Source organism: Trichechus manatus, unplaced genomic scaffold, assembly GCF_000243295.1.
Source record: "Trichechus manatus latirostris isolate Lorelei unplaced genomic scaffold, TriManLat1.0 scaffold00003, whole genome shotgun sequence".
NCBI classification, from domain to species: Eukaryota; Metazoa; Chordata; class Mammalia; order Sirenia; family Trichechidae; genus Trichechus; species Trichechus manatus.
In genome coordinates, this window is record NW_004443939.1 from 23,095,116 (window position 1) to 23,119,634 (window position 24,519).

Here is a 24,519-nt window from a genome sequence, read left to right on the forward strand (position 1 = left end):
ATCAATAGGTGCTAAGCCATCTAGCTTTTTCTTTGCAGGGATGATCAATGATGCAACAAGGATTGTGAACACCTGGCTGAGAATCTGCTGCTTCTCCTCCCCAGAGCCCTTTGGGCTCAGCAGCTCGCTCGCCTCCACTAATGTCTTTGGGGCAGACCAACCCTGAGTGACTGAGTGCTAATGACTATGAACTGGAAGTTCATACACCTGAGGATATGTATCCAGTTGTCAATCATTTCTGAAATTTGGCACCACTGCACAGGCTGACAATTAGCCTGAATAAGGTGGTGTTTTTAGTTGCCCCAGGCAAATCAGGCAAGCAACCAAAAATTACCATCAATGGCATGGAGTTAAAAGCCATATCCAATTCCCACTGCCTGTGTAGTCTGCTATCTAATGACAGGTCCTCTGCTTTGCTTTTCTGTGGTTCTTTGAGCAGCCACCAGTAGCAGAGCTCATTATCGTAACAAGAAGTAACAACCCATATTAATAAATCCAGCTTATTTGGGGGAGCTTGACAGACAGGATTTGTGGTGATAGAGCATCTGATTACAGATAAAGACCAAAGTGCAAGACTGCCCTGCTGTCCAGTATCCTTGGTGGATGTGAAATTTAGTTCATTACCATTACCTTCTGCAACAACGTTAATTCCAGTCTGTACAGAACATCACATAGCAGCCCTGGTAAACTTGTCAAGGAATAGAGCTACTAATCAGCAATTGACAGAATATTTGACCTGCCTTTTTAGTAATTGCAAACAGCTTCAGTTCAACAGTCATGGAAATAATGAAGTTTTGCAGAAGTGCACAAGAAAATCTATGGAAGTAAAAGCTATAATCCATTGCACAGATTGCTAAAATCCTAACAGCATTTGTGTGATACTGTTCTGCAAATTTTTTTAAGGTGAACATTTTAATTTCCTGCACTATTTGGTTTCTTCTAAAAGCAAACACCTCAAGTATAAGCTACATAAAAGTCAAACACAAATAAAAGGAGAGAATGTTAGAATGGAATTAAGGATATGCTCTGTACTGTTGTAGGGTTCGCTTTCTGCACCACTTTTTTTAAAACCCAGTCCATGTGAAGTTCATTAGAATAATAACACTCTTTACACCAATGCATCCAAAAGTATGTATATCCAAAACAACATATTTTGCCTGCCCAAGTCAATTATTTCTGGAATGGAAATCACAAACCACTAAACAACTTATAATTTTATGCATGTATTGAAATCAATAACTTTAGAAATATAGATTGCTAGTATTTCTGGGTATAGGGACTAATCTTAATTTATTCAATAGGCATTTATTGAGAGCATGCCTAGGACAAGGTCATTCCTGTTGTCCCAAGGTGTCATCTTCCAAGACTTGTTTTACCCTGGAATAGAAGAAGCCTTTGAATAAAAAAATAAAGTCTTGTCTATTCACTTATCTATGTGAAAAGGCGCAAGAGATGTGTGATCTTGATCTGATAATAAATTCTTTTAAATATTTTTTTTCCTTAAAGAAAGCTTCCACCAGGAATTTGTTGGAAAATATATCCAGAGCTTCCTAGAAACATTAATTCTAATGCAGTGCTACCACAAGGCAGCTGAAAGAAAAAAGCTACTCGTTCTGATAAAGCCCAGCCATCATGGAGACCATCCAGTGTTTAGGGCTGGCCAGTAATATCTATCATATCCATATCTGAGAGGTATTTATTGGAACATAGTGACTGGGCCAAGAAAGAGAGAGGTTAGGGGAGGAGGGTACTGTGGTTGCAACTCATTGACTAGGGGACCTTGGAGAGAATCTCTCCCACAGGGAGATCCTAGGCAGTGTCCCTACATAAAGCGCCAGCCGTGCACCTGCCACATGATAGATGCTCAGTAGATGATACCCTCTTTTACTTCCACTAATACTACTTTGTGTTAATATAGTACTTTCAAGAACATGAAGCATGTTTACATGCATTATCTTATTTGATCCTCACAACACCCTTTGGGGATGGGCTTTATTTTATATTTGAAAATAAGGAAAATCTGAGTGGTCAACTCTCTATATATAGCCTAGGACACACAGCTAATATATGGTAGAATCCGTAACCCATAACTTCTGATTCCAGGACTCTCTTTCCTCTCTACGATTCAGAGCTGCAAGTATTCAGTAATGTGTACCAGATCACATTCTGACTTATTTTAAAAATTATCTTCAAACCCCAAGAGACAATAAATGATCCTTGAAGGTATTGAAGGCATATAAAAACCAAAACTCATTGCTGTTGAGTTGATTCCAACTCACAGAGACCCTATAGGTCAGAATCGACTCAACGGCAACGAGTTTTGGTTTTATATGCCTTCAGTACCTTCAAGGATCATTTATCATCTCTTGAGATTTCCTTATCTTGTTTTTGTTTTGTTTTTTTTCTGTTTGTTTCTCTATTTCCCCAGGTTCTCAGTTTGAAAAGTTTTATACGTCTAATGTTAATAGGTCCGTGATTAAAAGCTCTTATGCAGGATCTGGGGCCCTTCAGAGCTAAGGAATCCCTGCAAACAGAGCTCATTTCTTTCTGGGCCTTGTTTTTCCTTTGCGGGCTCTTGCTCCAATATCAAACACAATTTACGTTTTGCTAGTGAGATGGAAAGATACAGTTGTGTGGCTATAGCTATTATTGTGCCATTAGCATTCTGAGGTGTTGATTTTGTGCCTCACATTTTTCCTGTGTTCTTAACTTGATGCCTTATCTTGAATTTTTATTTCACTCTAATTGTTTTTTAAATTCCAAGCCTTTCTTTTACTTTGGCAATTTCAGTTGGAACACTAACTTTGAAAAAAAAAAATGTTCACAGAAAAACTGAAGGTTAAATCAGTTTTATTCTGTAAACAGTGCCTAAATTATCATCTCCTTCCCATAACAGCCCAATTAATATGTTACAGCAAAGCTGAAAAGCCAAAAATGTGCTAAAAACAGAGCTAGCGCGACACCTTCTGGTAAGGAAAAAAACTGCATTTTGTCAACAGCAACAAAAAAATTCAGACAATGGTTTCTTGGACAGATTTTATTCCAACAAACCTGTTTTGTGAATACCTGGTATTTTCCAGGTTCTGTGACAAGCACTGGAAGTACTGATAGAAAAAGAAGTGATCTTTACATTCAAGAATCTCACAGCCTGCTAGGGAAGAACTATAGCTACATAGCTATAGAGCGATTACAATCAAGTATGCCAGGGCCGTAACTGAGGTTGAGTATGCCTAAGATGGAGCCCCTGGGTGGTATAAATGGTTCAGCTCTCCACTACTAGACGAAAGGTTGGCAGCTCAGATCCATCCAGAGGTACCTCAGAAGACAGTCCTGGCGATTTGCTTCCGAAAGGTCACAGCCTTGAAAACCCTACTCTGCACATGTGGGGTCGCCATGAGTTGGAATTGACTTGATGGCAACTAACAACAACAACCCATAAGATGAGGAGCCCACAGAGATGACTTACTCTCACGGATCAGGGATGGCCGCACAGAGGAGGTGATACCGAAGTTTTGAAGGATACCTAGGTTTTGCAAGGAAAGCCAGGAGGAAGGTGGCTCATGCTGCACATTCGCAACAAAAGGAAGAGCATGTGCACCAGCTGAGAGCCAGAGAGTATGTGCTTACTGACCAGAAATTATTCAGTCCTGCTGGAGAGCAGAGCGCAGGAAGAGAGATGAAGCGAAAGAGATAGGGCGGGATCCCATTAAGAAGGGCTTTGAAAGCTCCACTAACAAGTCTAGGTAGGTACCATACTCTAGGCTACAGTGAACCATTGGCAGATGTAAGCAAGACACTGATAGGAGCAGATTTCCAAAACAGAAAAATAACCCTGGATGCAGTGTGGAGGGAGGGAGACTAAGGTCAGGAAACCAAAGTAGACATCTGCTGAGAGAGCTCTGGAGAAGTGAGAGCCTGAATTAGGGCAGTTAACATGGGGATGTGCAGAGGAGAGGTTTGTTTGTTTTGTTTTTCTTCTGTTTTTTTTAGGAAAGAATCAGCCAATATTAGAGGATATTTGGATGTGGACTGTGAGAAAGAAGAAGGATTTTAAAACATATTTTATGCTTTCATGGTTATAGGTAAAAGGAACATTTATTTTCCTGAAACAAAGCCTTTTAATGTAGGTATCTTCCTTTTCTTTGCACGGTCTTAAGAAAGAATTAAAATAGTTCTCATCATATGAGAGCATAATTGCTTCACAAATTCAAGCACATAATTTTACAAACTAAATCTGGAGACTTTAAAAAAAAAAATTGATCTCACCTGAAAACAACATTTAATGAGTGCATTTTGGAAACACTGGCACAGAGACACCAATTTGTATCAATAGTGCTTGAGTTCCGCAACAAAAAACACACTGAAGGTCTTTGGGAAATTTGGGTCACTGTAAATGTTTTTCAAAGGAAGGTTTAAAGTTGTTTAATGAAGAGTTATAATTATAAATTGAGAAATTAAATATAATGAAAGAGAGGCCATGACTTCCGTTGCTGTCAACTCTAAGGAAAACATTTTGCCAGTTGAGTATCAGACAAGGGCATGCATTTATATTCATTTTCAACAAATATTTACAGAGTGTATGTACAAGCTACCGTGAAAGATGCAAATATTAAACATATAAATCCCTTGTCTTTCAGGAATAAGTAGTCTAGTATATATGTGCCAAGGAGCCCTGGTGGTACAATACTTGAACACTTAGCTGTTAACCGAAAGGTTGGAGGTTTGCATCCACCCAGGGGCTCCGCAGAAGAAAGACCTGGCCATCTTCTTCCATAAAGATTACAGCCAAGAAAACCCAATGAGGCAGTTCTACTCTGTGACATGGGGTCGCTATGAATCAGAATAAACAACGCCCAAAACAACGACATACATATGCCACATCCATTTTAATAAATGTTTCAATCCATGAAGTGTGAAGAAGTATTCTAGCAACAAACATTTTTAAAAATCTCTTCTTTATTAAACATATTTGACCTGTGATAATAGTGAGAATAGATCATTGAAATCAGGTCTTTTTATATCTATATCTATCTATCTATCTATCTATAAACATAAGCTTACAGCTTTAACCAAAGCCTAACCTTGTGCTTTAATCACACTGCTGTTGTTATTAGGTGCCATCGAGTTGACTCCGACTCACAGGGACCTTCTGTATAACAGAACAAAACGTTGCCTGGGCCTGCACCAACTTCATGATAATTGGTATGTTTGAGTCCACTGTTTTGGCCATTGCGTCACTCCATCTTACTGAGGAACTCCTTTGCTTTCTCAGACCCTCCATGTCACCAACCATGGTGTCCTTTTCTAGTGATTGGTCTTTCCTGATGACATGTCCAAAGTAAGCCAGTGGAAGTCTCGCCATCCTTGCTTCTAAGGAGCGTTCTGGTTGCATTTCTTCTAAGACTGATTTGTTCATTCTTCCGGCAGTCCACAGTGTATTCGATATCACCAACACCACAGTTCAAACGCATCAATTCTTCTGTCTTCTGTTTTCATTGTCCAGCTTTCACATGCCTATGAAGCAATTGAAAAGACTGTGGCTTGGGTCAGGCATACCTTTGTCATCCAAGTGGCATCTTTGGTTTTTAACACTTTAAAGAGATCTTTTGCAGCAGATTCATTCAATGCACTATGTCATTTGATTTCTTGACTGCTGCTTCTATGGACATGGATTATTGATCCAAGTAAAATGAAATCCTTGAACTTCAATTTCTTCTTCATTTATCATGACGTTGTGATGTCACACTACCTAATAATGTAGTATCACCTAATCAGGCACATTAAAACGAAACTTATAAAAACTAAAAAAAAAAAAGAAGAAGAAGAAAGAAATTAGGTCACTGTTGAATTACCCTCTCTCTCTCTCTCTCTCTCTCTCTATATATATATATATATATATATACACATATGGAAACCCTGGTGGCATAGTAGTTAAGTACTACTGCTGCTAACCAAGAGGTTGGCAGTTCGAATCTACCAGGCGCTCCTTGGAAACTCTACGGGGCAGTTCTACTCTGTCCTATAGGGTTGCTATGAGTTGGAATTGACTCAAAGGCAATGGGTTTGGTTTTATATATATATTTATATATATATATTTTTGGGGAGTGGTACTATACACAAAAGACGTGAATTTTTAAAAATTACTTCTCTTATTATGTGGTTCCACAAAGAATAATCATTACAGACAGCATTTTTTCCTCAAAGTATGTACCAAATACTACACAGTATATTAAAAAGTAGCACAAAGGATAATAAAAATTCAAATATAAAGTGACTTACTGTTGCCAGCTAAAATGTGAACCATCACCTGAGAATATGTATCCCATAAAACAGGCAAGTAAGTTATATTTCCTCACAAAAAAAATTGATCATAAAAATAAAAATATTTATTATAAAGTCTATTTTTTAATCATCTGCTTAATAGCTAGAACAGAGGCTAATGTAAATACCACCAGGTAGACTTTATTCATATTTTGAAATTTCACATCAATCTAAATGAATTTCAATAACTGGGAAAAAACAGTATAAAAGCAAATTTTTTATAAGCGTCAGCTCTTGCTACATAATCTTGATTTCTTCATCAAAATGATGAGCACATCCTGATCTACAGGATAATAAGCATCCATGAGGGTCATATAAATAAGCAATACTGCCAAGTGTGCAAGGTGTTTTCGTCCCATATCAGGCCTGTGAGGGGTTAATTGTCTGTAACTAGCCTTCTTCCCACAAGTTTTGACATGCTTTACATGAAGCCAAGTGAATTCAAAATAAGGAATAAACTAATCAACTAATCTCTCTTTTGGTGTTAAAAAATCGGCAACTACTTTACATTTATTTAAATTTTTCCGTGTATATAACCATAATCGGGAAGATAATTTTTTTAAATTAAGCTTTGATTTATGTGAACATAAAAATTTCACTATCAGTTTTACTGACATATTTAGTCAGTTTTGAATAAGCTCACTCAGGTATATTCCCTCAAGATTTAGAGACAGCATATTTTGTTTACTGTGTTTACTCTGTGGTCTTTGGCAAGACATTAACCTATGCTTTTTAAATGATTGAATAACATCAGTACAATGAGTGGGTTAAACTAAGTTACAGTGTTTCTTCTAACACAAGAATAAACCAAAACACCTTCATCTCTCGCTGGGTTATCGCAATGGCCTCCTAGCTGGCCTTCCATTGTCTAATCTCTAAATAGCAGCCAGAGTGGTCTTGTTAAAACTGAACTCAGATCATGCATTTGTTCAATAGCCTCCTCTGGCTTGTGCCAGTGGTGGATGAGTGGATTGTCAGTGTTTGGATCTCAGCATCTATCCAAGCCTTCTTCGAGTCGGCCTGCTACCTCACTGAAGTAATTTTCCACTGCTACTCTTCCTTTCCCTTATTCCACTCCAGTCACGCGAGCTACTTGCTGTTCCTGAAACACACCAAGCATGTTCCTTCCTCAGGGCTTTTGTGCTTGCTATCATCTGTCAGTGAAGGCTTACATGCTGCTATGATGCTTCACAGTTTTCAAAAGAGCTTCTAGACTAAGACAGACTAGAAAGAAAGATCTGGTGGTCTACTTCTGAAAATAAACCAGTGAAAACCTTATGAATCACAACAGTCGATCTGCAACCAATCATGGGGATGGCACAGGACCAGGTAGAGAGTTGTTCTGCTGTGCATGGGGTCACCATGAGTCGGGGGTTGCCATGAGTTGGGGGACTACTCAGGCAGCTACTAACAATAACATTCTTCTGCCTTAAAAGCTCTTGCTTCAGATAGCTGCACGACTGACTCTACCACTTCTCTAGGTCTCTTGTTCAGCTGTCACTTTCGTGGTCAGGCTTCCCTCATCACCCTAAATGAAACAGCAACGGTGCTCAACATGCTCTTTCCCCCTTCCTCTGCTTTATTTCTCTGTATAGCACTTATCATCACTCAACATACCACACACTTAACCTGTCTATTTGTTTATCTTCAGTCACTCTCCACTAAGATCCAAGTTCTATGAAACCAAAGACTTTGTCACTACTGTATAATCTACCTGTAGAACAATGCCTTTGCTCTTATTAATAAAGTCGATTAAATTTTGGCTCTCTAGTTGCCAAAATACACCAAGAAATACAAACACTAACATACACACACACACACACACACACGCACAGACACACGATTATAAAAGAAAAAAAAGCTTAATATGGATATAACCCACTCACACAATGCAAATAATCAACTTGAAGAAATTACATATAAACATAAGATTGAGGAAGATTTAGTATTCTATATTTTAACAAAAGAGAGAAGATTGCCTGTAAACAACATTTTCCATTTATAGTATAAAATTAAATAACTTATGCGGTAATTAAAAAACCTGGTGGCACAGTGGTTAAGAGCTCGGTTGCTAACCAAAAGTTTGTGGTTTGAACCCACCAGCCACTCCACTGGAGCAAGATGTGGCAGTCTGCTTCTGTAAAGATTACAGCCTTGGAAACCAGATGGGGCAATTCTACTCTGTCCAACAGGGTCCCTATGAGTTGGAATCGATGGCAACAGGACAGCAATGGAATGGGGCAATTAAATTACATGCCAGTTAAATAGAATTGCAAGCTTTAATACAACAAGTTAAAAACAAGTGCAAGTTATTACTGGAGCACGTCAATTGCTTTTTTCTTCTACTAAGGTGAACTGACATTTTAAAAATTAATACTGACCTATTTTATATACTTTCTGCATTTGGAATAAAAGTTTAAGGGTTAAGCTGTTAAAAGTTTTAAAGGTAAAAATTGAATGAGTATCAGTAAGGTTAAAAGAGGTAGATTCACATTCAACCCAAACAAAATTTTTTAATGGATTGGTCTTACTTTTGTTAAGTTTTTCATTTTTTTCTCTTAGCCATCCAAAAGGAGATTTTCTTTGAAGCAAGATGACAAGTACCCAGAGCTGAGCTTTGATAGCACATAAAGCCAACTTTTTCATACTTGATCCAAATGTCAAATGTTAATTTTCCAGTTTACAGTTCAGGTCCAAACATCATGTGTACATACCTCTAAGTGTTTTTCTGTGATACAAATAAAATTTGAACTTCAAATTTAAATATATGTATGCGTAAGTATATAGATACTTATGTGTATAGATGCATACGTGAATATATTTATATATACGTAAGAGTCCCTGGGTGGTGGAAATGGTTAATGTCCTTAGCTGCTAACTCAAAAGTTGTTGGTTCAAATCTACCGAACGATGCCTTAGAAGAAAGGCCTGGGGATCTACTGTATTTTTACACAAATAATGAGAGTGTTATACACTTTTTTGGCAACCACGCAACCCCCTTGTGCACATTATATGCATGGGCACATTATTTACGTGGGCATGTTATTTGCAAAAAATATGGTACTTCTAAAAACTCAACCACTGAAAACCCTGTGGGAGCACAGTTCTACTCTGACACGTATGTGGTTGCCATGAGTCAGAATTGACTCAACAGCAACTGGTTTTTTGGTTTTTTTGTTTTAAAGATGCATATATCTTAAGAAAGAAATTTTTACGTGTGAGAAAACTAACTAACTTTTATAATCCTTCACTCACCAAACATTTATTGAGTGCGTGCTCTTCACTAGCACCATGCTAGGTCTTATCCCTTACTTCAAGAAGCTTACGTTCTAGTTGCAAAAAATTAGATTTAAAGATGAAGATATTCACGCCTTCTGAGTAGTAATTTTCTATCAGACTAAGCGTCAGCGATGCCATCTTCTTTTCTGTTCTGTGGTTTACAGCAATTGGCTTTCACTGATGGTTTCAGTGATGTCTGGCGAACAGCTGCTCCCACACCTCACTTATGTTCCAGAGGGGGAAAGTGCTTTGCTCATCTTCTAATTACTGCATACAGGAAGCTATATACAGATCACCTTAAATTTAGTCAAATGATTTAATATCCAAAATTATTTAGAGAAAGGGTAGTAAATGGGGAATAAAGGGAATGGGCAGGAGTAGAGGCAGGAAAATGGTAGGTTTGCAGGACAGAATTAGTGGGGAAGACTCCACAGACATGCTACATGTGAGTGGCTAGAGACTGGGTATATGAAGTGAAGTGGAGAAAATAAGGCTGCAAGTTGGAGGTAGATTATGGGTTTGATCCAGGCTTAGGTTTCACTGCATGGCTTTTTAGATGGATGGTGGTTCAAGGTAGTTGAGGGTCGTCTGGTGGCCAAGCTAGGTTTGGTGGGATGTGAGGGAAGGTTAAAGCCAATGGACTCAGGAGCAATGTGGGATCAAATGAATAGAAGGTCTGAATGCAGTCAAAGAACAGGTATAATTGAAATGAGGGGAGACAATGGCAACTAACAACAACAATGAAATCACTTTTAGAAAAATGTGTGACTAAATTTCCCCATGCCTCACCTGCTGAGGGATGGGGCAGGGCAAATGAGGTCACAGCAACAGCAATAAACCAAATTCTATTATTTCAGTGACTCCAGTGTCCGTTTCAAAAATTCAAGCCTCGAGTTGCAATACTGAAGGATTCTACAGGGAAAATATTAAATGACACAGGAAGCATCAAAAGAAGATGGGAGGAATACACAGAGTCACTATACCAAAAAGAATGGTAGTCGTTCGACCATCTCAGGAGGTAGCATATGATCAGGAACGATGGTACTGAAGGAAGAAGTCCAAGCTGCACTGAAGGCATTGCCAAAAAACAGGACTCCAGGAATTGATGGAATATCAACTGAGATGTTTCAACAAATGGATAATGACTGTGTTACATGTTTTGTTTTGTTTTTTGCCGGAGAACACGAGAAAGATGTTTACTTGTGTTTTATTGACTATGCAAAGGCATTTGACTGTGTGGATCATAACAAAGTATGGACAACATTGCCAAAAGCACTTAATTGTGCTCATAAGGAACCTGTATATAGACCAAGAGGCAGTCGTTCAAACAGAACAAAGGGATACTGCGCTGTTTAAAGTCAAGAAAGGTGTGCATCAGGGTTGTATCGTTTCATCATACTTATTCAACCTGTATACTGAGTAAATAATCTGAGAAACTGGAGTATATGAAGAATAACATGGCATCAGGATTGGAGGAACACTCATTAACAACCTGCAATATGCAGAAGACACAACCTTGCTTGCTGAAAGTGAAGAGGACTTGAAGCACTTACTGATGAAGATCAAAGACTATAGCCTTCAGTATGGGTTACACTTCAACATAAAGAAAACAAAAATTCTCACAACTGGACCAATAAGAAACCTCATGATAAATGGAGAAAAGATTGAAGTTGTCAATGATTTCATTTTACTTGGATCCACAATCAACACCCAAGGAAGCAGCAATCAAGAAACCAAAGGACGCATTGCTTTGGGCAAATCTGCTGCAAAAGACCTCTGTGAAGTGTTAAAAAGCAAAGATGTCACTTTAAGGACTAAGGTGCGCCTAACCCAAGCCATGGTGTTTTCAATCATCTCATATGGATGTGAGAGCTGGACAATGAATGAGGAAGACTGAAGAAGAATTGATACCTTTGATTATGGCGTTGGCGAGAAGATTATTGAATAGACCATGGACTGCCAGAAGAATGAACAAGTCTGTCTTGGAAGAAGTACAGCCAGAAGGCTCCTGAGAAGCTAGGATAGCAAGATTTTGTCTCACGTACTTTAGACATTTTATCAGGAGGGATCAGTCCCTGAAGAAGGACATCATGCTTGGTAAAGTAGAGGGTCAGCGAAGAAAAGGGAGCCCCTCAACGAGATGGCTTGACACAGTGGCTGCAACAATGGGTTCAAACATAGCAACGATTGTGAGAGTGGCACAAAACCGGGCAGTGTTTCATTTTGTTGTACGTAGGTTCACTATGAGTTGGAACCAACTCAATGGCACCTAACAACAACAACAGTGTCTAATTTGGAACATCCAGCTGCCTGAAAAATCTTCTCCGAGTTCTAGACCAAGTCTACTTTTCCTGGTCCTACCTCAGCTAAGTCTTGCCCTTCTGCTTCTCCAATAACCAGAGTGCTGCTGTTTCTCGACTGTGCAACCCAGTCTCCCAGTAAAACAGGATTCTGTGCTTCTCTACTGCTCCGCCTAGTGCTAGGATCTACCTAGTTGCAAGTTGGGTGTCCCTTAGCAAAATCGTAAGTCGGAACTGACTCCATGGCAACGGGTTTGTTTTTTTTTTTTTTTTAGCAAAATCATAGCATTCTGACTTTCACTTTTCAAATGCATTTTGAGTGCATTTGCATGAAGGAATAAAGGTATATTCCATAAATCAGTGCATAATAAATATTTATTAATTTAGTAAATATTTGTTCAGTGCCTTTGTGTGTGAGGTACAGGGATGGGTTTGGAGGTAAAAGATAGAGTGCGTGCACTCAAGAAATTTACACTCTAGTTAGGAAAGCAGACAAATAAAAGAAAATTGCAATACCATAAGGTGTGCTTATTTGTTTATGTGTTCGTAAGTTTGTGCATGTGTATGTGGACCTGTCTTTATTCCAAAAAGGATTAAACACCCTATGCAAGGTGGTAAGTGTTCAGATCCACCTAGGAGCACAGCGAAAAGGCACCTGGCTCTGACTAAGCTTGCCCAAGGAAGACTTTCTCTAAGATGTCATGTTAGTTGAATTTTGAAGGATGTGAAAGATTTAGGTAAGTGGAAAAAAGGAGAAAAACATCTCAAAACAGAAACATAAAGAGAATGGTGTATTTAAGGTAGGACAAGTAGGTTGGTAGGATGGGCTGTAGTGAAGAATGAGGCTGAAGAGGCAGGACCCTTTGTGCAAAGCTAAGGAGTTTACGGTTTATCCTTAAAATTATGGTTACACAGTAAGGGATTTGAATAAAACATTTTACAAAGATCACTCAGGCATGGTGTGGCCAATGGATTTAAGGTGGGGCAAGAATAAAGGCAGAGCAGCCAGTTAGAATACCATGACAGAAAGCTAAGCAGGAAGCAAGGAAGGTTTAGAACAAGGCACTGGTAGTGAGGACAGAGAAAAGAAGCCAGGTTCCATGGGTATAAAGGAGGTAGATTCCACTCAACTTTGTGGCCAACTGGATGCAGGACTGGGGATGTGGGAAAGGGACGATTTTAAGATGACTGCTGGGCTTGGGTAACTATGCAGTTGTCTTCATTCACCAAGACAGGAAACACAGGAAGAGGAACAGGTTTGTGATCAGCGGGAATTCAGTTCTGGACATCTTGATTTTAAGAAGTTTGTGGAACATCCAAGTGATGTCCAGTGGGCAGTCTAATATATGGGCCTTAAGACATAGGACAGGCTGGAGATACACATTTGAGGGTCATCAGCACAGAAGTGGTAGCTGAAGCCTGGGTTCAGATGCCAGCCAGAGGGAACGCATAGAGAAAATAAGTCAGACAGCAAAGCATGCCAATATTTAAGAAGTGAGTGGAAGAAGAGATATTTGCAAAGGAAACTGAGAAAGGTCCAGGAGTACCAGGATGTTCTGGAAGTCAGGATGGGAAAGAAATTAAGGTCTGTATATTTTTAGGGAGAGCCTGAAGATATAGGACTCAAGGGGTAAATGATGGAACAAAGCTCACGAAGAAGCCAGAACAAGGGTATTCAAAGACATGATGCTTAGTAAAAAGGAGGGTCATTGCTTCCAACCACATGAGAGAAGGACAAAAGGATACAAATAAATTTTAAGTGTGAACAGGCTTGGTATTTCTTCATAGAGAAAAAAAATTTCCAGATAAACTACCTACATTTTGGTAGACCAACTCTGGGACATAGTGTTCCTGATTAGGTTAACCAGCAGGCTGACTATAAAGAGGCAAAGAATTCCAGCAACTTAAAAGTTTTCATTTATGTGGAAATGTAGTTTGATAGACATAAAAAGGAACATGATTTGAGAAGCACTTAGAAGCTATAGTAGTAGGCCTATAAACAAGACTAAATGAAACCAGCTACTAAACTCAAAATCCATTCTAGGATGAGAGAAATTGCAAGATATGTAAAAACTCAACTCACTGTGAAACTCAATAAACCGTGAAACAGAATTACAGTGTTAATTCCTAGCAAAATAATATTTCATCAAATAACGCATAGGTACCATTTTGTTCAAATGTGTTTGTCACACCTAAAAAGTGCTTTGATTAGAAGTGCTGCTTACAATTGGATTTCAAATGTGATGCTTCAATCAAAATAAACATCAAAAACAAATTGATAAGCCTAAGTTCATCTTGGGTTTTATATTAACCAAGAGTTAAGTCTGATAGTTCATTACTAGAAATGTAAACACAGTTTTTATTTTTCCCCAGGTCAGAGAGTTCTCATCACCTGAAGAATTCTTCATCTTTTTAAAATAAAATACAATATTCTCCAAGGACAATTTATTATCTCAAAAACAAGAATGAAAATAAATAAATCATTACAATCCACTTAATGCAAATTTAATACAAATATACTACAGTATTTTACAGAGCATGTCATGAGAGTAAACCATAAATTATCAGCACAGGTAAGAACTAATTCTGAAAAGTGTAAACATACAATTACAGAGAAATGTAATTTAAGATAAATACATGTACTCTGAGATTTAATTAGACATTTACTTTGATTTTTGAGATCAGACTCTTTAGATTCTTTTAATATTGATTATTTAAGAAATTAGTTCTCTTAAACAGAATTTAGCTAGTGATTTAATTATGAGTAATAATTTTTTATTAAAAATAAATTTTTACTTAAAAATTTTTGAAAAATAAAAGTATTGGGGAAAATATTTATAATCCTACCTCTAAGACAAAATATTCTGCTGAATATCTACTGGTATCTCTTAAAATGTATAAGCAAACACACACAATTATATAGAAGTGGAATTATACCTAATCTGTATTGGCTTTTTAAATTTAAGATTCTTGGTATTATGCCTTGAATTTCTTTTCATGTCAGTAACAATAGATCTCCATTATCATTCTAATAGCTACATTGTATTACACTGTATGGATGTGTCAGCATTTTAATCAATCAATTGATGGAAATTTAGGTTGTTTCCAATATTTTACTATGATAAGCAATGCTGTAATGAAAATGATCTTGAACATATATGCCTTTACCAACATGTCTATCTCTTTAGAATAAATCCCTGTAGTGGAATTAACGGGACAAAGAGCACGCAGAGTTGAAACTTAAAGACAATGCCAATCTGTCCTCCAGAACGGAATTCATTTTATATTCCCATTAATAGCACAAGAGAGTGCCCATTTCTTCTATAACAAATGAGGTTGAATCCCTTTCCATAACTTTCCCAGTTATATGTATTTATTCTTGTTTGAATTACCCGTTGTTGTTAGTTGCCTTCAAGTTGATTCTGACTCATAGCGACTCCATGTATACAGAGTAGAACTGCTCCCACACGGTTTTCAAGGCTGTGACCTTTTGGAAGCAGATTGCCAGGCTTGTCTTCCAAGGTGCCTCTGGGTGGAGTCAAACCACCAGCCTTTCAATTAATAGTCAAATGCTTAACCGGTTGGGCCACACAGGAACTCCCATGAGTTACCTACTCATGTCTATTTCTCTGCTGGAGTGTTTGTCATTTACTAAATAATTTGAAGAACTCTTTTTTTAAAGGTTATTCGTCTGTTATTGGCGATCTTTTTCTACTTCACCCAACTTCAACTTTTATTTTATTTGGGCTTTTGAGTAATGGTATAAGAGGCTTTCCCCTCTCAAGATTATAAAAATATTCTACCATGTCCTTGACTTATATAATTTCATTTATTATATTTAAATTTTTGAACCATCTAGAATTTACTTAATGTCCCTTAGAAGTGGTCAGACTTTAGTTTTATTTTTTTCTCAGTAAATACCCAGTTCTCTTATTGGATAGCCTCTGTCCTCACTGAAAAGCCATTTTTATCACACACAAAAGTGAGAAGCATTTCTAGACTCTATTTTGTTCCACTGATCTAGTTATTTTTGGACTAATATTGCTCTACTTTGTTAACTTTAACTTGGGAAAAATTTTCATATCTGCTGGGGCTGGTTCCTACTCATTTTCTTTTCTGAATTTTCCTGGTTATTCACCCAAGTTTAATTTGCAAAAAACTTTGGAAACATTTTGTCAAGTTTCTAAAAAGTGCTATTAAAATTTTGGTAGACATTACTTTGAATTTCTAGAGTATGGAGAGAGAATATTTACAAGAGTTTGACCAAGAATCCTTTGAGTTTTCCTCTCTATCCTCTAGAATTTATAGTTTTCTTTTTAAAGGTTCTATACATTTCTTATAAATTGGGTCAGTTACATTTCACTGGTTTTTTGTTTTGTTTTGTTAATTAGCAGTAATAGTAATATTCCTACAGTGAATAGGACTTTATAATCTTATTTTTGACTGGAAATTTCTAATTTGTGCATATTTTTATATACTTATTATGCAGTGAGCCACCTTTCTCAATTCATTAATAGTTTTTTTTTTTTCATTTGTTCTCTTGCATTTTCCAGGTTTTGGATCATATAACTGTAGATAATGATTCTTGTCCATGGTCCCTTTCAATATCTAATTCTTTGAAATTGAAAAATTTTAAAGGATATGCCTTATTACTAGTAGTTTTCATGAACTCTGCTTAGACATAAAGAATACTATCAACGTATAAACTCAGATATTTAGGTTGGCTCAGGGAAGTTTTCTTTAATTACTACCTGCTTCATTTTTTTGGTTTCTTTATGGGCACACCTATAATTCAAAGCTTGCATTTTCATTTTTTTGTTTGCCCTACTATATTTTTTTTTTCCTCATCTTTTTGTTCTCTAGATTTTGGGAGCGTTACCAAATTCACCCACATGGCTGTCTTAGTCCGGCTTCTCTAGAGGAGCAAAACCAGTCAAGCATATATAGATATGTAGAGAGAGAAATTTACTTCAAGGAAATGGCTCACACAATTGTGAGAAAATGGCTCACGCAATTGTGGGGGCTGGCAAGTCCCAAATCTGTGGATCAGACAACAGGCTGAAGACCTCTGCTGGCTCACTTGGTTGCAGGGGCTGACAAACCGAAAATCTGCAGGTCAGGCTACAGGCTGGAGGCTCACGGGTTTGCACTGGTTGGAGAATCCAAAATCTGGAGGTCAGATGATAGGTTTGGAGCCCTCTGTTTGCTTATGTCTCAAGAACTGGAGGTCAGATGACCAGAAGATTGCAGGGTCGAGAGGTAGCGAGCTTTGCCAGAACATCCATTTATGTAATGGAGGCAGGACACACTCCCAAGGAAACTCCCCTTCCAACTGATTGGCTGGTCACATCACATCACAAGATGGAAAATGATTACATAATGTCTGCCAAACCAGTGAGAATCACAGTCTAGTCAAGTTGTCACTGTACATTAACCATCACACTAAGTTTTCAGTACTGTCAGTTGTGCTCATTCACAGCACCTATGGGAGTTTCCTTTTATTCTTTGCATGTTTCAGGCTGCTCCCTTTTCATTTCTCCCCTTCATGTCAATTTGCTCTTTCTTTACAGCTAATAAAAATGAAAGGTCAATTATTTAAGAACTTCTCTAAGCTAAGTACTTCACAAGCATTATCTTGTTTAATTCTTTTTTTAATTTCATTTATTGTCTTTCTTTTTAATTTTTTTCATTGTTTTTGAGAACATACACAGCAAAATATACACCAATTCAATCGTTTCTACATGTACAATTCAGTGATGTTGATTACATTGAGTTGTGTGCAACCATTCTCACTCTCCTTTTCTGAGTTGTTCCTCCCCCATTAACATAAACTCACTGCTTCCTAAGGTTCCTATCTAATCTTTCAAATTGCTGTTGTCAATGAGATCCCATATAGATAGTTCTTAAAAGAGCATAATGCTCCAGGCAGACATTTTTTACTAGTTAAGCTAGACTATTGTTTAGTTTAAGAAGACTTCAGGAGGTATTTTTGGTTTACGGTTTAAAGACTATCTCAGGGCAATAGTTTCAGGGGTTCCTCCTACCCCTGTGGCTCCAGAAAGTCTGGAGTCCATGAGAATATGAAATTCTGTTCTGCAATTTCCCCCTTTTGATCAGGATTCTTCTATAGAATCTTTGATCAAAATGTTCAGCAATGATAGCTGGGTACCATCCACTTCCTCTGGTCTCATGGCAAAGGAGGCAGTTGTTCATGGAGGCAATTAGTCACATACTCCATATCTTCCTACTATTCCTGACTCTCCTTCTTCCTCTGTTGCTCTAGGCAAATAGAGACCAATTGTCATGCCTTGGATGGCCACTTGCAAACTTTTAAGATCCAGGTACTATGAAATGAACTAGGAAGTAGAACAGAAGCACTAAACATGTTATTAGGCCAATTAACTGGGATGTCCCATGAAACCATGATCCTAAACCTCCAAACCAAGGAATCAAATCCTGTGAGGTGTTTGGATGTACATAAGCAGTGTCAGCAGCCACTCTTTCTTATTGTTGTTGTAAATGTATCTATCACACATTTTGCGAGTTCAACCTTTTACAGGTGTACAACTTATTGACAGTAATTACAATAATCAGCTGTGCAACCCTACCCTTAATCATTCCATTAACTCCCCTTCCCCTCTCCCCCCCACCTCTGGTAATCACTATTCTTACAAACTCTGAGGTAGATATTATCTCATGGTACATATGAGGGAATTGAGACTTCAAATGACTGTCATTTGTCCAGAGCTGCACAGCTACTCAGTAATATAGCCAGGATTTAAAGCAGTCTTCATAACCCACCCTTTTAACAGCTATACCGGAGTTTCAGCTGCCTTTGGCCCTCCTCGCTGTTCAAAGCTATCCCTGGAGTGAGTGGCCTCAGAAGCAACTTGTGTCAATTCCAGTGCCTGCTGGACTAAGGCATGAGCATCTTCTGCTGATGGCTTCTGCTTCTGGCTTTGCTAGAGTCAGACAAACGTTCTTTGTGCAGGTGATGTACACTCTCCAGAATCTGCTGCAACCCTGGGCCCCTCCTCCCTCCACCCATTTGTAATGCTTTCTCTGAGGTGATTGTACATCTGAGGGTGCAAAGTCTCCCTCCCTTTAATCTGCAGCTATACTGAAAACTGTAGTCTCTAAATGCATGTGAAAGCAAGGAGCTGAAGGATACTGGGGGTGAGTGTAGATCTCAACTCTCGCTAACTCAGATGATTTCTGGGCTATCAGCGGGTAGCTAGCTGGTGGCTTGATTTTCCAGGTAGCGTAATTCCTGTGTCCTGAAGTTAGAGACAGTGACTGAGTTGAGGCTTTTTCCCACCTACTCTGCAGCTAGTTTGGTTCAATGAATTGACTGAATGACAATGGAAGCTAGTAGAAACTCCCAATGGATTTTGGCATGGAATTTCCTCTTTTAGTTCCCAGTGCTGTTGCAGTCTTTATTGGTATTTTTACATTTATAGGATAAATCAGGAACTGCTAGTATGTGGCTGTGTTTAACACACATTTAATGGGTATCTATCATGCAAGAGGTTTTGGATTAGTGTCACACTTGCTCTTAAAGAATATACATGGACTGTCTCCATCAAAACCTAGGGGTCACCAACACAGATCAAAATGAACCAAGGTTTCATTTTATGATATAACATTTCCTAGGCTCTTTCCTTGGGTGTAGGAAGTTCCCATGCTTCCTATGGATTAGTAGCCCTATGGATTAGCAAAATTGTCTTACAATTTTTTAAATGCCATTTAAAAAGAAACAATCCCTATGCTAAGAAATGTTAGTATTTTAAAGAGAGAACTAAGGATTTAGCTGAGAAGGAGGGTAAGTGAAAATGCATGGGATGCAGGAATGTTTTCCTGACAGTGAGATGTGGCTGAGGAGGCTGAGTGAGCTGAGGCAGACTGACCGACTAGGCTTTGCTGTTCTCTGCAGTTATCTCATGCAGAAAAAAAGCTCTATACACTGTGAATTGTGGAAACCTCTTGGCACACCTATAATTTCTTGCCTGAATAAAGCTGAGTTAAGAACACTGTAAGATGCTACTCAATTTTTTTTCCTCAGAGGCATCCAAGTTACTTTGTACTTCTATGGTCAAAGCTACTCTGGATGGAAGAAGCTAACAAATGCATCAAAAATATTAAATGAATAATTGGAAATCCCAAGCTGCACTAACAGTTCCTTCTCTGTGTTCCCAAGTCACCCCCTTATACTCTAAGATTATTTTTTACTTGGCTGTCCTCTCTACTCAACTGTAAGCTCAGGAACGTGTATTAACTTTGTATCCTCAAATTCCAGCAAAGTGCCTTGTCACACCTTCAGTACTCAATATTTGCTGAACAAGTGGATAAATAGAATAATCCCTTTTTAAAAGACTCTGTCAAATCAGGAGATAGGTGGCAACTGAGGTCAGGATGATTAGTATGGTCAGGAACTAGGAATCCCAGGCAAAAGGAGTCTGGAAAGCAGGCATCTCAGCTCCTACGGTAGACAGAGGTACTGCAAGCCAGGAAAACCAAAGGCCTGGAAATTAGAATTCAGGATGTTGTGATTTTAAATCAAAAAACTGCTTAAAAAAAAAAAAAAGTCAGCTAAGTTTGAATCTGTTAATCTTGTGACTTTTGGCAAGTCATTTCACCTTTTGGGGCTCAGGGTGGCTGATCCACTTGATCTCTAACACACTGTATGATTCTAAGTCACGGAGGTCAAAGCAAACAGGAACAGAAATCCAGAGGTTGAGGGGTAAAATCACACTTGTTTAATCTAAAGGTTATCCTCTGCTCCAGCAGAGACAGAGACTGGTGACTGGTATAACAGCCCCAAGGCGATAGGCACCAACCAAGCAGTGAACCAAGTTGGTTGAAAAGTCAGGAACAAAAGTAGAACTGGAATTACCAGGAGATTCCTGCAGAGTACATAATGCAACATAATTATATTATACACAAATTTAGCTAGTTTTTGCCTTCCAAATCAACAAACTGTATCAATGTATCCTGAAGTGTTAAGTCATCAGTTCACTCCAGCTCACTCTATGGAGATGACAAATGTGCAGACAGGTTAAACTGATTTGTACGGAATAATTATTTGTTTATCTTCTTGTATGGGGGTAGAATATTCGATTTTAAGATGTACATAAAATGCTGGCTCCTAGATTCATGATAAAGATTTTTTTAGTGCTTTTTTCAAACATGTTATTTCACAGGGCAGTTAGCCTGTAGAAGAAACAGTGAATGAACTTGTAAAACACCAATAGTAAAAACACTTCAGCCATGGCATATACAACCAAAAGCTAATGATACCTTTAATTATAAAAATGAGCAGTGGTTTCCGTTCACTACTAAAGTAGGATTTCAGGATCAAAACAGAAATTTAGAAATTCTCCAACAGACACAAATCAGGTCGAGAAAGAGAATTAACCACATAGTATAACAACAGGTAAGAGGTGCTGTTGATATGAAGAAAAAGAAAAACAAAAATAATAAAACAACCAAATCTCAATTTGTTGGACATAAATATCGATGGTAAGATTTCTAAGTAGTTATCCCTATATTTAATTAGATAAAAACTTCCAGCACATAACACTTTTAAGAAGTACCAATTATGGGCTGTGTAGAAATGATACGTAGACATTGACACAAGTTGTAGATTTTCTTTCCTGAGAGCCATGTCTTATGTTTTGATCTCTCGTATTATTCCTGAAAAATTATTTCAATTTATGATCTATTATTAACATTTCTTGCAATTATTTTCACTGTAGTACTATACAAACAAGATAAACAGTTTTTAATTTCCTACGGAATTTATTGAAGGTGATCATGTTATGAAAACAAAAGCAGATCATTCTTAATGTGTCAAATTTGTGAGTTTATTAATTTAAAAAAATATATGGCCCAATCACACAAACAGATAACTCTAAATCTACTTTGAAAAATCTAATCAATCAAGAAGTATCTATTTGGAAACTATGTACCTAGTATCATATTACAAGAAAGATAAGGTTGCTGTCCTCACAGAACAAACGGTCATTGGTAATCAATCATTAAAATGGCGAATGTTCTACTATTTTGGGAAAACTAACAAATTTCTCTGGACATTGTTTATTCTTGCCCTTTCAAAAGACTTGTAGATCCAGATAAGATTACTTTGGAAAAGGAGTCTTCTTTAGTCCAGAAAATCTTCAGAGTCCAACATAGTTCTGGGTTAACCAGAGATTAAAGAACCTTTTTAAGGATAAGTAGGCATGGAAATCCTTATTTTGAATTAGTATGTTTTAGTCAAAGGTAGGGAATTAATCATCAAATATCAGTTTAGAATTTCCAGAATGCACCTGAATGCCAACCAGCCACTAACATTTTATTTCCAACTACGATGACTCCTTGGCTGGAGGTAGAAGATATTAAAAAATATTGTGTGCTAAAAATTGTACTCCAGTACCCATGATCTCTAAAGAAAAATCTTGCTTTTTAATACAAGAAACTATTAAGTCAAACGCATACTAATTAAAACAAGATAGTGTTAAGTAAAACTGGGGGTGAGGAGAGCTCTAATCACATAGCAAAAACAGAAAGAATTAATCAGCATGTGAGAAGGATCATTTTTCCAGCAGTCCCGCTTCCATGAATGATATTTTCATGAGCTTGTGCAACTTTCTCCAATGGATACTGAGAACCTATTACAGGTTTCAACCAACCAGTTTCCATTCCAGCTTGAAGGGCTGCTGCAGACTGCTGAAATTCCTCCTAAGGGAAAGGAGAAGGATTTTTTTGAATGGACCATATGATTTAACTTTTAGAAGCATTAAAAAACTTCAGAATCTAAGAGTTATAGATAAGAGCATGTTACAAGAGTGTTACTTTTGTCAACTTGTAGATAAAACTGTAGAAAAAGTAGTTCTCCATAGGGTAACCATAAGTTCCAATTTGCCTGGGACAGTCTCAGTTTACAAAATACCCACTGCTCTGATGTGATGACTAATAGTACCTTCTTTCTTTCTCAAAAGTGATCTGACTTGGATAATAAATTGTAATGTCACCCTAGTATCTTCTAGGGACGAATCATCAACTCACTCCTTTAGTCAGATAATTAAGTTTAACATCTACTCAATAAACTTCCAGTATGCCTGACTTGGCAAACTGTATCAACTTTTAATTAACAAAATCAGAATCATTTCATTCCCTACCGTAGATGATGAAAAGAGAGAAACTCCAATTATACTAGACTCCTTTGTCATGGTGTCCCGCGGGTTTATCTCAATAGGGCCCCTGCTGCCGACAATCTATTATGAAAAACAATGTATCTCCTGTTAAAGATTACTACAAAATAATGTTAAATGTAAATCTATGGTTAATAATCTAAAATTACAGTAAAATTCAAATTGGTAAGAAAATGAAATACTTACTATTACTCGTCCTCCATGTGACAGAAGTTTCAAATCATTACTAAGATTTACATTAGATAGCATTTCAATAATCACGTTAATTCCTTTATCGCCAACAGATTTCTATATAAAAGAATGTGTAACAGGATAAGAAAACAAGCAAAAAACTTAAATAGTTACCATAGTCCCATATATTTCAGAAATATGTTTCAAAGTACATTTAAAATGGTATTTTTAAGGCTAATAATGCAAATTTTAAAATGATCTAATTATATAATGATGATATAATTCCAAGGTACCAGCCACAACATCTAACATGATAATGATTTGTACTAAAAAAAATTGCTGTAATAAAATAAAATTTGCCTGGAATTTCAGGTGTTTATAGACTCAATTTGACTTAAAAAACTTTATCCTTGGTTGAAAATTTTGGGTCCAAAATGCATTTTCACAGAGAAACCAACAACAAACCAAAACCCTAAAGCCCCCAAGGGACTCTAATTTTTATTAAAAAACAAAAGTAAAAAGAACAAACACTGGTAGTTTGGCGGTGCAGGGTCTTTTTTGCGCTTTCAGTTTTGTTCTAACTGGTGAACTATCCATTTGTCACTCTAGTTCTTTTCTTTTTTGCTCTCAGATGTTGCTTCCCAAGATCTAAAACTTGCTCTTAAAAAATTCTACATATCTCTCTCTCTATATATTTTTTTACCCATACAAAAATTTATACTTACATTGTTAGGTGACTCTAATTGCTCTCCCTATACTGTGACAGCACACTCCTCCTTTCCACCCGATTCCCCATGTCTATTCAACCAGCTCCTAACCCTCTCTGCCTTCTCATCTCACCTCCAGACAGAAGCTGCCTGTTTACTCTCTTGTATCTGCTTGAGCTAAGAGGCACACTCCTCACAAGTATCACTTTAAGTTCCACAGTCCAGTCCAATACCTGTCTGAACAATTGGCCGCGGAAATTGTTTAGTTCTGGGCTGATAGAGAATCCAGGGGCCGTGCTTTCCAGGGTTCCTCCAGTCTCAGTCAGACCATTAAGTCTGATCTTCTAACTAGAATTTGAGTTCTGCACCCCACCTTTCTCTTGCTCCATCTGGGACTCTCTGTTGTGTTCCCTGTAGGGGTGGTCACTGGTGGTGGCTGGACACCATCTAGTTCTTCTGGTCTCAGGCTGATGAAATCTCTGGTTTATGTGGCCCTTTCTGTCTCTTGGGCTAATACTTTCCTTGTGTCTT

At 37.7% G+C, this 24,519-nt stretch overlaps 1 protein-coding gene across 2 annotated transcripts in view; it reads right to left on the reverse strand.

The window, feature by feature from the left end:
- Positions 1 to 20,877: 20,877 nt before the first annotated feature.
- The window catches only part of CRYZ (crystallin zeta), a 36,228-nt gene continuing 32,586 nt past the window's right edge, over positions 20,878 to 24,519 (reverse strand). For both annotated transcript variants that reach the window (XM_023731106.1, XM_004369137.2), the window contains exons 7-9: positions 23,297 to 23,398; positions 23,078 to 23,173; positions 20,878 to 22,637 (exon numbers count right to left, since the gene is read on the reverse strand). In XM_023731106.1, coding sequence (XP_023586874.1) covers positions 22,473 to 22,637; positions 23,078 to 23,173; positions 23,297 to 23,398 — 363 coding nt within the window. In that variant the 3' untranslated portion in view covers positions 20,878 to 22,472. The remainder of the gene's footprint in view (positions 22,638 to 23,077; positions 23,174 to 23,296; positions 23,399 to 24,519) is intronic.